This window comes from Hippopotamus amphibius, chromosome 9 (assembly GCF_030028045.1).
Source record: "Hippopotamus amphibius kiboko isolate mHipAmp2 chromosome 9, mHipAmp2.hap2, whole genome shotgun sequence".
Taxonomy (NCBI): Eukaryota; Metazoa; Chordata; class Mammalia; order Artiodactyla; family Hippopotamidae; genus Hippopotamus; species Hippopotamus amphibius.
Genome location: NC_080194.1, coordinates 84256624 through 84270727, shown reverse-complemented (window position 1 = coordinate 84270727; position 14104 = coordinate 84256624). Strand labels below are relative to the sequence as shown.

Genomic DNA, 14104 nt, shown 5'->3' with positions numbered 1-14104 from the left:
AAATCTCTTGCATTTCTATACACTAACAATGAAAGTTCAGAAAGAGAAATTAAGGAAACAGTCCCATTCACCATTGCAACAAAAAGAATAAAATACCTAGGAATAAACCTAACTAAGGAGGTAAAAGACCTCTAATCAGAAAATTATAAGACACTAATGAAAGAAATCAAAGAAGACACAAACAGATGGGGGACATACCATGTTCTTGGATTGGAAGAATCAACATTTTGAAAATGACTATATTACCAAAAGCAATTTACAGATTCAATGCAATCCCGATCAAATTACCAATGGCATTTTTCACAGAACCAGAACAAGAAATTTTATGATTTGTATGGAAATGCAAAAGACCCCGAACAGCCAAAGCAATCTTGAGAAGAAAAGACGGAGTTGGTGGAATCAGGCTCTCTGACTTCAGGCTATACTACAAGGCTACAGTGATCAAGACAGTATGGTACTGGCACAAAAACAGAAATATAGATCAATGGAACAGGATAGAAAGCCCAGAGGTAAACTGTGGTCAACTAATCTATGACAAAGGAGGCAAGGATATACAATGGAGAAAAGGCATCCTCTTCAATAAGTGGTGCTGGGAAAATTGGACAGCTACCTATAAAAGAATGAAATTAGAACACTTCCTAACACCATACACAAAAACTCAAAATGGATAAAAGACCTAAATGTAAGGCCAGACACTATAAAACCCCTGGAGGAAAACATAGGAAGAACACTCTTTGACATAAATAACAGCAAGATCTTTTTTGATCCACCCGCTAGAATAATGGAAATAAAAACAAAAATAAAAGTGGGACCTAATGAAACTTCAAAGCTTCGCACAGCAAAGGAAACTATAAGCAAGATGAAAAGAAAACCCTCAGAATGGGAAAAAATATTTGCAAATGAATCAACAGACAAAGGATTAATCTCCAAAATATATAAACAGTTTATCCAGCTCAATATCAAAAAAGCAACCCAATCAAGAAATGAGCAGAAGACCTAAAAAGGCATTTCTCCAAAGAAGACATATGGATGGCCAAGAGGCACATGAAAAGCTGCTCAACATCACTAATTATTAGAGAAATGCAAATCAAAACTACAATGAGGTATCACCTCACACTGGTTAGAATGGGCATCATCAGAAAATCTACAAGCAGTAAATGCTGGAGAGGGTATGAAGAAAAGGGAATGCTCTTGCACTGTTGGTGGGAATGTAAATTGATACAGCCACTATGGAGAACAGTATGGAGGTTCCTTGCAAAACTAAAAATAGAACTACCATATGACCCAGCAATCCCACTACTGGGCATATACCCAGAGAACACCATAATTCAAAAAGACACATGCACTCCACTGTTCATTGCAGCCAGGACATGGAAGCAACCTAAATGTCCATCAACAGATGAATGGATAAAGAAAATGTGGTACATACATACAATGGAATATTACTCAGCTCTAAAAAGCAATGAAACTGGGACATTTTTAGAGACATGGATGGACCTAGAGACTGTCATACAGAGTGAAGTGAGTCAGAAAGATAAAAACAAATATTGTATATTAACACATATATGTGGGCTGTAGAAAAAGGATACAAATCAACCGGTTTGCAAGGCAGAAATAGAGACACAGATGTAGAGAAGAAACATATGGACACCAAGTGGGAAAAGCGGGGAGGGTTGGGGGGGAATAAACTGGGAGATTGGGATACCAAATTGTGCACTCTAAATATATGCAGTTTATTGTAAAAAATAAAAAAAATTAAAAATTTAAAAAAAAAAAAGAAGAGAAAACCAATAGTAAAGATCAAAAAAACCAAGATCTGGTTTGTGAAACAATAAATATGAGTAAATAAAAAATTTAAAAGGAGACATTTTTAACTGATAACACAGAAATACAAAACATCATATACTGTGAACAGCTGTATAGCAACAAATTGGACAACCCAGAAGAAATATATTCACAGAAGTGTACAACTTAGCAAGACTGAACCATGAAGAAATAGAAACTCTGAGCAGATCGATAATGAGTATGTAGAATTTATCAGAAATCAAAAGTCTCTGAACAAAGACCAGGTGGTTTCCCTGATGTGTTCTATGAAATATTTTAACGAAGAATTAACTCAAAACTTTCTCGAACTCTTCCAAAAGTTGATGTGGAGGGCATACTCTCAACCTCACTTTACAAGGTTAGTGTTACCTTGATACAAAATTCAGATAAAGACACTACAAAACAGTAACACTAGATGCCAGTAACACCTGATGAATATAGGTACAAAAATTACCAACAAAATTTTAGCAACCTGAATTCAACAGAACATTAAAGAAAATCACACACGATAATTAAGCAAGATTCATCACTGGATGGAAGGATGGTTAAACATGCACAAATCAATAGATGTGATACACCATGTTAATAGAATGAAAGATAAAAATCATATGATCATCTCAATAGATGCAGAAAAAGCATCTTACAAAACACTACATCCTTTCATGATAATGCTCAACAAATTGGGTACAGAAAGAATGACCTCAACATGATAAGGACATATATGACAAGCCCACAGCTAACATCATACTCAACAGTGATAATCTGAAAACTTTTCTTCTAAGATCAGGAAAAAGGCTAGGGTGCCAAGCCTCACCTCTCCTATTTATCTTAGTGTTAGAGGTCCTAACCAAAACAATCAGGAAAGAAAAAGGAAAAAAGGCATGCAAATCAGAAAGAAGAAAAATTATGTTTGCACATGATACTATCTTGTGTAGAAAATCCTCAAGACCCCACCCAAAAGCTAGTCAATAAAGCAGTTAAATTAATCAACCAATTCAGTAAAGTTAGAGCTAATCAACAACTTCAGTAAAGGTGCAGGATTCAAAAATCAACATTTGGCAATCAATTGTATTTCTATACACTAACAACAAAATATATGAAACAGAAATGAAAATAATCCCATTTATGACAACATCAGTAACAAACAAACAAAAATATTTACAAATAAATCAATAAAGGAGTGAAAGATCTGAACACCAAAACTGTAAGAATTTAAAAACAGAAGTTGAAGAAGATGCCAAGAAATAAAAAGATATCCAATCTTCACAGATTTGAAGGATTAACATTAAAATGTGGATAACACACAAAGCCATCTATATATTCAGTGCAATCCCATCAAAATTACAGTAGCAGTTTTCACAGAAATAGAGAATATACTTCTAAAATGTGTATGGAGCCATAAGAGACCCCAAATAACCAAAGCAATCCTGAGAAGGAAGAACAAAACTGGAGGCATCATACTTCCTCATTTCAAACTAGAATGGTACAGACATAAAAATAGATATATAGGCCAAAAAACAGAACTGAAAGGCCATAAATAAACCTTCCCATATACAGTAAACTAATATTTGACATAAGAACCAAGAATACCCAGTGGAGAAAATATAGTCAATTCGATAAATGGTGTTGAAAAACTGGATTATCTCATCATCCATCAGAAGAGAAAAGCTAAATCTTTTACAGCACATAGGTGATAAGGCTTGTTATTGTCATGAGGTTATGATTTTAGGACAAATGATACAAGAATTGAAAAAATCAGTGAAGGAAAAGTTAAAGAGTGAAAAGTGTATGGAGGTGTTGACATTAGAATTATCCAAGGTTGGGATGATTAGAGAACAAAGGGCTGGAGCTCTGAACGACCTGTCAATTTAGCAAAACTTCTTCTGAGAAGATAATGGTTAAGTGTATTTCTAAGTAACAAATGGGTCAGAGAAGAAGAAATTATAGGGAAATTTGGAAATATTTTGAACTGGAAAAAAAATGAAAATAAAATCATCCCTCCTGAGTAAATAATCAGAAATCTAGAAAAAAATTTTAACACAAAGTAATAATTATAGCATTATTTACCGTAATGAAACATTGAAGCACTTGACACAAATTTAATTTTCAAGGAAAAACTTAAATCAAATGATATATCTACATGATTAAATCCATGAAAAAGTATGATTCAAAAAATATTTCTTGATAAGTGCTCACATTATAATAATAAGTTAAACAACATTTTATAACATTACATATGGAGCATGATCACACTGAAAGAAAATGTTATACTCCAGGTAAGTGTCTCCCTTCCTGATCTCTGAATGGTGGCCTTTATCAGTCAGCTATTGCTGTAGAACAATCTCATTGGTGTACAACAATGAATATTTGTTCCTCACACGTCTACAGGATCACTGTGATGGTGCATCTTGTCTGGTCACAGGTGGGAAGCTCTGCTTCAAGATCTGTTCCACATGTGCTCATCATGAGAATCAGTTGTAGGAGGCAGCAGTTACCTAGGAGAAGCTCTTCTCAAGGCAATGGCAGAAGCACAAGAGGGCAAGTCCCACCATGCACACATATCTCATGCACCTGCTTACATCACATCTGCTAATATCCCACTGGCTAAAGTAGGTCACATGGCCTAGCTGACCATCAATGAGGCATGGAAATATATACTACCTGTAATAAGACCATGGCAAATGTATACATGCATAATACTCCTAAGTGAGTGACAAACTTTGACCAATAATGCAACTACAACAATGAAGGACCATCAACCCTCGGTATCCACAGGCAATCACTTGCAAGACCCATCTAAGATACCGAAATACGCACTTGCATAATTGGCCTTCCTTATCTGCGGTTCCATGTCTCTAGATTCAACCAACTGTGGATCTTGTAGTAGTATATGTATTTGTTTTTCAAAACCTGTGTGTAAGTAGACCCACACAGTTCAAACCATTGTTGTTCAAGTGTCCACTGTATAGGAAATCTTTAATCTTCATATTTTTCTTAAATACTCCAAATTTGCAGGAATAAATGAGTTGCTTCAAGAATCAGAAAAAGAAAAGTCATGTGCCTTACTTGCTAAAATAGATGATTAACTATGTTTAAATCTGTGTGATAGTTTAAAAATAATTGCCATCCCAGTGTTTTCAGCTGTCGAGGGCTCTCGACCTCATCACAGCATTGACCAGATGGCAGTGGTACAATGATGGGGTTTGCACAGAAGATCAGAGGACCAAACTGTCACTCCATGGCTACAAGGGTTGAACCCATAGCGATGCATCCAGCATGAAGGATGCCTCCACTCTCCCTCTCCTGCTCAGCCATATCTTTTCCCATGCTTCTTCTGTGATTGGCTTCTTTTCTTGTAACCCTTGGAATTCTCTGTCCCCATATCCTTCTATGCTGTTTCCATTTGTAAATCATTCTTAAACACTGTTTTACACCACTTTAAACAAGGAAGGAGATGTCTGTATAAAGAGAGAGAGAGACAGATAGAGACAGAGAGACAGCAGATTTTATTAAATGATTTATAAGGCCCATTCAAGGTTAAATGATGTATAATTGCAGAAAAATTGGCCTTAAATAATTTTGGAATACTCAAGATAAATCAAGCAACAGGGAAATTAGATCTGAACTAAACACTCATCTAAACATAAAGACTGAAAATTCTCTTTCTGTACAAGAGAGAAAAATCTGGAATTTGCATCCTTCATTGAAAACACACACACTAATCAACAAAACATTGTACCTTCTTCTTTAAATATTGCTTCTTTCTCTAAAAAATGTCTTTCTTCCCAGAGTTTTCCTCAGAGCAACTTTGACATCCTTATTCCTCAGACTATAGATCAGTGGATTTAACATGGGCACCACAATGGCATAGAACAGTGAGGACACTTTCCCTTGGTCAAGGGGCAAAATAGAAGGTGGTTTGAGATACACGAAAGCCCCAGAACCAAAGAAAAGAGAAACCACAATAATGTGGGAGCTGCACGTACTGAAAGCTTTGGACCTGCCCTCAGTGGAGTGAATGTGGAGAATGCAGGAGAGAATTAGAGCATAAGAGATGAAGATGGTGACAATGGGCATTCCGATGTCAATGGCCACGAGTGTGAAGAGCACCAGCTCATGCACATAAGGGCTACTGCAGGAGAGCTCGAGGAGAGGAGGGATGTCACACATGAAATGATTGACAAGGTTGTCGGCACAGAAGGTCAGACTTGCTATGCTTCCCATGTGGGCCATGGCGCCTGAAAACCCCATCACATAGACACCCAACAAAAAGAGCAAACAGACCTCAGGAGACATGGTGACTGTGTATACCAGTGGGTTACAGATGGCGACATAGCGGTCATATGCCATCGCTGACAGGATGAAGGACTCAGAGATGACAAAGAAGCAGAAGAAAAAGAGTTGAGTCATACATCCTGCATGCAAGATGATGTTCTTCTTTGAGACAAAACTCATCAGCATTTTGGGAGTGATGGTAGTGGAGTAACAGAAGTCTATTAAGGAGAGGTTGAAGAGGAAAAAGTACATGGGGGTGTGCAGGCGAGAGTTCAGCCCAATCAGTGTTATCAAGCCCAGGTTCCCCACTGTGGTGACCATGTAGAAACCTAGAAACAGGAAGAAGAGGGGGATCTGGAGTCCTGGCTGGTCTGTTAAGCCTGCGAGGATGAATTCTGTCACAGAAGCGTTCTCGGCTGCCATTGTCCTCTGGGGAAGGACATCCCATGGGAAAGAGAAAAGAGAACCACTCAGAGAGAAATACCACCATCCTCCCAGTACCCACCCTCTACTCCTGGGAATGGAATCCACAGAGATTTGAGCTTTAATGTTGAGGGAAGGTTTTTACTGTTTGCTATGGATCTATCTGCATAACCCCAGTGCCTTTAACTTCCAGAGAACAAAGAAGAGGCTAGACTTTGCATCCAGAGTGAGAACTGGCACTTCTAGAGAAAGCAGTAATTTATTCATATTCCAATTCATTCAAAAATAAGGTAGATGTCTTTTAGATCTTTAAATCAGTCCATTTTCTATGTCTTCTCTCTTGCCTCTGCTTCAGTTGCTGATACCTGGGTCTCTTCCCTGGCGAGAATTCTGACTGGCAGAAGGCACTATGACTTCTCAGAGCTCCCACCTCTGGGTCACTGCTGTCAAATCAAGAACGTAAGATCATATTTTTCCAAAAGCCCCTCAATCAAATGGCCTTAGGTTTAGTTATAATTATTTTAAGCTAGCATTTATTTAAGTGGTTACTATGTGAGGCTGTGTACTAAGAGCCATATGACAATATTCTTATTCCCATTTTTCAGATGAGACAACTGAGTTAAGTAAATAGTACAAGTCCCAAAATTACTGAGTAGCAGCCAGAAGGTGAACTTGAGCAGTCTGACTCTCAGAGTTTGCACTCATAACCACAATGTTACATGACTATCCAGGGCCAGATAGGCACTTACCTTCCTTTAGTTTAGAGCTGTAACACTACACTTCACTGTGTTTTGTCCACAATTGTCCTGGCAAAGAAAATGACCATAGTGAATAGAAGATGAAAGCTTTGAGCTCAAAACTCTCTCCTCCCAGTCTGGTCCAAAGAATCAGAGCCTCTAATTTATCTTGTATCTCTTTCTGCATTGAAGAGCCTGATTTCCAATTACTGATTTGCCCAAAATCTCCTCTAACTACAAGGAAGGAGACGGTGCCTTCTCCTGACCAGTGGATAACAGGAGAATAAAGAGTTTTATTAGGATTACAGATCTCGGTGACTTTATTATTAAGACAGAGACTCCCTCAAGACCATTTCCTGAGAGATTAATTTCCCATAGGAAGAAATGTTTGTTTATACCCTTGATATTGCTTAATTTGGCTTTTAGACACCATTGTTTTAACAAATATTTGTCTGGTACAATTAAGAGAAAAATCAATGTGAAAAAAATTACTATCATTACTATTTTTTGTTTACCTAATAATGTGCCTGACACAGGTCCTTAACACTGACTTCTAAATGCCAGCATCCAAAGCACCATACAAATATATTCTTACTTATTTTTCATGATAATGATATTCATTTTCAAGGTAAGTGGCTTGGGACATCCCTGGTGGCCTAGTGGTTAAGAATCCACCTGCCAATTCAGGGGACATGAGCTCGATCCCTGGGCTGGGAAGATCCCACATGCCGCAGAGCAACTAAGCCTGTGAGCCTGTGCTCTAGGCCTGCGAGCCACAACTATTGAGCCCACATGCTGCAACTACTGAAGCCCACATGCCTAGAGCCCGTGCTCCACAACAAAAAAAGCCACCACAATGAGGAGCCCATGCACGACAATGAAGAGTCCCATTTGCCACAACTAGAGACAGCCTATGTGCAGCAATGAAGACCCAACACAACCAATAAATTGAATAAATAAATTTATTTTTAAAAAAAAGTAAGTGGCTCACAGAGAGGATGTGTTTCAGAGCCTAATCTGTCTAACTCCATGCCCCTATTTTGCAATCACTAGACTAAACTTCCTCCTGGTGAGAGGTACTGAAATCCATAAAGCAGGGTCCCTACCATCTCCAATCTGGCAATCTCTTGGAAAGTAACAAATAAATATGCAATGACTTTAATAAAAACAAGAAGTAAGTAGATTAAGAAAAGATTAACACAAAGGACTATTATAATTTAGGGAAGGATACTCAATAATTTATTCATATTCCAATGCATTCCAGGAAGAATTGCACTATATCCAGCTCAAACAAGAAGGGAGATTTCTGATTCTGTGCCCTTATCTTCTCAGGAGATGTGAGTTTAACGATAACAAAGAATTTCTATCAGGTAACTGCTCTCAACCTCTGCCAGGAGCAGCCTTTCTCTTAATTAAAATTCCCTTTGGGGACTTCCTAGGTGGCACAGTGGTTAAGAACCCACTTGCCAATGCAGGAGACATGGGTTCGATCCTGCCCCAGGAAGATACCACATGCCATGGAACAACTAAGCTCGTGTGCCACAACTATTGAGCCTGCACCCTAGAGCCCAAAAGGTACAACTGTTGAGCCCATGTGCCACAACAACTGAAGCCTGTGTGCCTAGACCCCATGCTCTGCAACAAAAGAAGCCACCACAATGAGGAGCCCACACACCACAGTGAAGAGTAGCCCCCGCTTGCCGCAACTAGAGAAAGCCCGCGTGCAGCAACGAAGACCCAATGCAGCCAATAAATAAATAAATAAACTTATATTAAAAAAAAACCTCCCTTTGACTGTCCCTGCCTTCCACCCACTTTTCCTTGAGCACTCCTCTCCTACCAACTTTCTAGCTTCTCAGTGCTCTCAGACTGAATCCAGGTAGATCATATTCCCAGTGCTGCAGGGATACATCCAAATTTGTTCTTCCTCTGTGGTTTGGTTTGTCTTTTTTTGTCTTCTACTCCCCAACACAAACATCTGCCTTGTCAAAAATTGTCATTAGATTGAGGCCTTAATGCACTAGTGTTGATGTTTTACTGAATGATGTCAGATGATGTGTGACTACTGGGTGAGATTTCCAAAGTCGAGGTGGTTGTGGAAGAAAGTATATGTGGAAACTTACCACAGAAATAATGAAAAGAATTAGGTTATGGAGTTCCCACAGAGCTCATCTTTGTTACAACTAGCTCCTCAAAGCTCTTCAAAATAAATTCTTATCTTAAGCATTACATTTCAGGAACATGTATACTATTTCATAAGGAAAATCTGCCTATACAATACTATAAAATCTATAATTTCCCAAAGGTAAAATTTAAATCAAAATTGTGAGGTGGACAGAAATTTTTTAAAAAGGGATTAATCAGGAAAAAACAAGATGGTCTTCAAGTGCAAGGTGTGTAGTTTAATATGTAGGAGCAGGGAGGTGATTCTAAACACCATAAAGACATCTTCATGGACAAAAAAAATGTTTTTAAAAACAAAAGTATAGACGAATAGAAAACAAACATTGAAGGGTTTATCTACAAATTATAGACCTTTACTGAAAAGGAAAGTCACACATTTTCTCTGTAAAGTGGTCTAGAATTTTACTAAGCCTTTTCCCAGCAACTTTACTCTGGTGACTAGCTCAAATCAGGAAGCAATGTGTTACTGTGGAAGGAGCCAAATCTAAAGATCTGCTGTGATTTTTACTGCCTTAAATAAAACGCTAAGTTCTTTTTGCCTGGTATTTCCCCTCTACATAATAGCAATAATTAAACTTGATTTGTCTGTGTCACAGTGTTGTTGAATGAATTAAATCAGATGTTTTAAACCGAGTGGAAATTTTTCAGTCCTGTTTTACTTGATACTATTGACAACTTCACTTTCAAGACACCTAAACTTTCTGGTTTTCCTCAAACTTGTGGCCACTTATTTTCATTCACCTTCAAGGCTCCTTGTTCACCTGCCCAAAAACATTGATGACAACATATCCTAAATTTTTTTCCTTTTGTCCTACTTGCTTTTTCTGAGCCATCTCATTCACTTCTTTACATTTAATGATTTGAGAATTGAATGTCAAATCTATATTTCAAGATGGGATTTTACACCTGAAATACCAGCAACCCACTGCATGTCTCCACCTGAATGCCCCACAGACACCTAAAACTCAATACACTGAACTTACTATTTTCCCTCTAAAAGGTCTCCTCCTGGATTACCCTATCTCAGAATATGGCACCATTTTTTCCTACTTGCTTTCTCCTCTCCATCAATAATTAAATTATGTTGATTTTATCTTTTAAATGGTTTATGCCCATGGCCTGAAAATCATTTACTGAAACTAATTTACCAACAGGCCAATTTGCTAAAAGCTAATTCACTGAATAGCCAATTTCTCAAATTGCCAATTTGCTATGTTTAGTTTTACTTTCAGGTTTTTTTATGCAGTAGGTATTCATTTCATAAAATTAGGGAATGAAGGTAAACAGAAAATTTAAATTATTATAAACTATTATCTTTTTAAAAGTTTAAAAGGATAAAACAAATATCTTTTATATTTAAACACATATTTAATATTCCCAGCAATCTTCATTCCTTGTGTATACCCAAGTATCCATCTGGCACCATTTTCCTTTAGTTTCAGAAACTGGCTTCAACATTTCTCATAGGGTAGACATGCTGGCAATGAATTCTCTAAGCTCTTATTTGTCTGAAGGGAAAAAAAAAACTTACTTCACTTTAATTTTGAAGACTATTTTCTCTGGATATAGCTCTGGATAGACAGATTTTTTTTTTAGCATTTTAAACACATTGTCTCATTGTCCTTTGGTTTGCACTGTTTATGACAAGAAGTCAAGAATAATTGTCATTTTTGATCTTCTATGAAATTTGTCTTTATTATCTGGTTGGTTTAATATTTTTTTAAAACACTGATTCTGAGCAATTTGATTATGGCGATACTTGATGCTGTTTTCTTTGTGTTTGTTCAGCTTGAGGTTCATTGAGCTTCTTCTGTAGGTTTATATTTTTCTTCAGTGTTGGAAATTTTCAGCCATCATTAATTCTAATATTTTCTCTGACCTATCACACTGCTCTCTCTTTGGGTCCAATTAAGCTACATTAGACCACTTTATATTGTACCACAAGACATTGAGGCTCTGCTTATTTTTTAATTCTTCCTCCCTCTCATTCATCCTCTCTTTCATTCATTCATTCCTCTATCTCTCTCTCTCTCACTTTCTCTCTCTCTGCCCCCTCCTTTCCTTCCTCTCTCCCCCCCCCTTTCCTCCCTCTCTCTCAGCAGTTTTTCTTGCTAGATATTCAAGTTTTCCGATTATTTCTTCCACAGTGTCTATTGTTTAAGTTCATCTGGTAAGTTTTCTTTTCAGATAAAGCATTTTCAGCTCTAAATTTAGTTTCCTTAACACCTTTAAGCATGTGTATAGTGCCTTTTTAAAGTTCTTGTTGACTTCTTCCAACATTTTTATAATTTCTGGTCTGTTTCTGTTGGGTGACTTTTGCCCTTGTTGTAGGTTACATTTTCTTGCTTTTTGCAGTATCTACTAATTTTTATTGTATTCTGAACATTGTGACTATAACATTGTTGAGTTTCTGGATTTCCTTGCTCTCCTTTAAAATTCTTAAGGATTTTTTTATGGCAATTCAGTCAAGCATATAAACTGAATCTTTTTGAAGTTTGTTTCTAAGATTTGTAAAGCAGGTCTAATTTAACGTTGGGCAAATTTAGTACTACTCCTAAATTATTACTTTTCGCGGGCCTGTACTGAATGTCCTGGATGTTCCCACAAATTTCATTAAGCTGAATGGTGGGAATTCAGACATCTCCAGGCCTGGTGTAAGTTCTAGGAATTGTTTAGCTTCCAAACCAACAGTAGTTATTACTGACTTAGCCTTCTGAAACTGCACCCTAAACATACACAGTTTAGTATTGATACTTAACCAGAGACACAAAGGGGACCATATTCATATTTATGGAGCTCTTTATCTGCCTAGCTCAAGTCCTCTTCCCCATAAAATTGAAGTGACACAGCCTCCTGAGTTCTGATCTCTGATCAACTAGTGACAATTTTGTTCTCTGCTTGGGAAACCACTCTGGTGGCAGGGTCTGGCTGGACCTCCAAAATGAAAGCTTCGGCATTTATAAGACTTATCTGATTTGTTTCCCTTCCATCAGATATGAGCCCAGAGGTGACTGTTGTCAGATGTCTAAAGAGTAATTACATCTCCTTTTCCAGTTTTCTAGTTTACAGTGAAAAGGCAAGTGTGGTATTAGTTAGTCATGGCTGCTTGCAGAAGTCTTTATCTATCTAGCTTGGACTGGATTTTTGCCACTGCTAAATATTGGAGACAGAGAAAGAAAGATCAATAGCAGCCAAGGAAAAATATGTGCATGAGAAAATATGTCTTTGATAGAGTAACCACTAGATATTAAGTATTATTAATATTTAAAGAATATTTTTAGTATAGTCAATATTAAAGAATATATTCTTTAGGAATTTAATTTCTGAATGTATTTTTCATGTGTATGTGTGTAAACATAAGAATAGATTTGTGTATGTATGTGTACGCTCTTATGAACACAATAAATAAATGTACTTAACATAATAAATCATAATACTTCAAAGGAATATTTTCTTCTTCCAAATATACATACAAAGAAGAATCCCTTATGGAATTCTGGGAAATGTTGGCTGTATTTGTCTACTGTTTCTCTCCCCAAATTCCCCTTAAAAACATTCAGTATGAAGCCAAAAATTCATGGACAATATTCATAACAAAAATAGATGACCAGCTCCGTGAATCCCAAAATGGAAGCAGATGGGAATAACCCATCAAAAATTATCAAATCTGCATGTGATCAATAATTGTGCAGTAGATAATGGGAAAAGTGAGATGGTATCAGACAAACCTGAGATTCCCCAAATGACTAAACATTTCTCACAGGAATGCTTATCAGGCCAGTCTGAGAATAACAGCAGAAACTGGGAGAGGTTTAACTCACTCCAATAGCAGGTGGATTTAAGAGTTCCAGGTAATGCCAGAAGGGGCTGCATCATTCTGTGCTTCTAAAATCTCACATCTAATCATCCAGAACTCTTCTCCAGAACAGAGTCCCACATTGATAAGAAATTTCTGGGAATATAATCCAAACTACACAACACAGACACTTAAAATGAGCAAAAATATCTAGGTTTTCAAATCCCACTTAAAGCTATTATATGAAAAATATATATATGAGGTAGAAAAACTCCCCTGGAACAATGAGAGGTAGAAGTGAAGAGAACATGGAACAGAAAAATCCTCTCCCCAAAAATAGAAAAGAGGAGTTAGTTAAGATGGCAGCAGAGTAGAACGTGGAGTTCATATCTCGCCACGGATGCATCAAGAGCACATCTATAGATGCAACAATACTCACAGAAGACTGGCTGAACACTAACAGAAGACCTTGGATACTGGAAAGAATTGTAAAGATCCCTGCATAACTGGGTAGGATGAAAAAAAAGAAAAGAAGAAGAAGGGAGAAGGAGGAGGAGAGGAAACGGGATGGGACATGCACCCCAGGGCAGGGGAGCTGAAGCAGAGGAGAGATTCCCAAACTCGGAGAAACCCCCTATCTAATGGGGAAACCCCCTCTCTGACAGGAAAATTGATTGGGACAGAAGGGAAGCATTTGAGGCTGTTGGAAGAGGGTGAAGTAGCCAATCTGTGGCACACAGGACAGAGTGAGAAACACAGATGGTCTGTACTGCAGCCATATGTGCCCTGGACTGAGATGAGTGTTCACAGCAGTGCTGGGGGTCCAGAGGCTAGAGCATGGATATTGGAGAACAGGCCCAGGATG

At 37.6% G+C, this 14104-nt stretch overlaps 1 protein-coding gene across 1 annotated transcript; it reads right to left on the bottom strand.

Annotated features, from left to right (window-relative positions):
• Positions 1-5571: 5571 nt before the first annotated feature.
• Positions 5572-6531, bottom strand: LOC130860919 (olfactory receptor 8B12-like). The gene has a single exon (XM_057749456.1). It carries the CDS (start codon positions 6520-6522, stop codon positions 5572-5574), a length of 951 nt encoding a protein of 316 aa, XP_057605439.1. The 5' UTR covers positions 6523-6531.
• Between the last annotated feature and the right edge of the window lie 7573 nt (positions 6532-14104).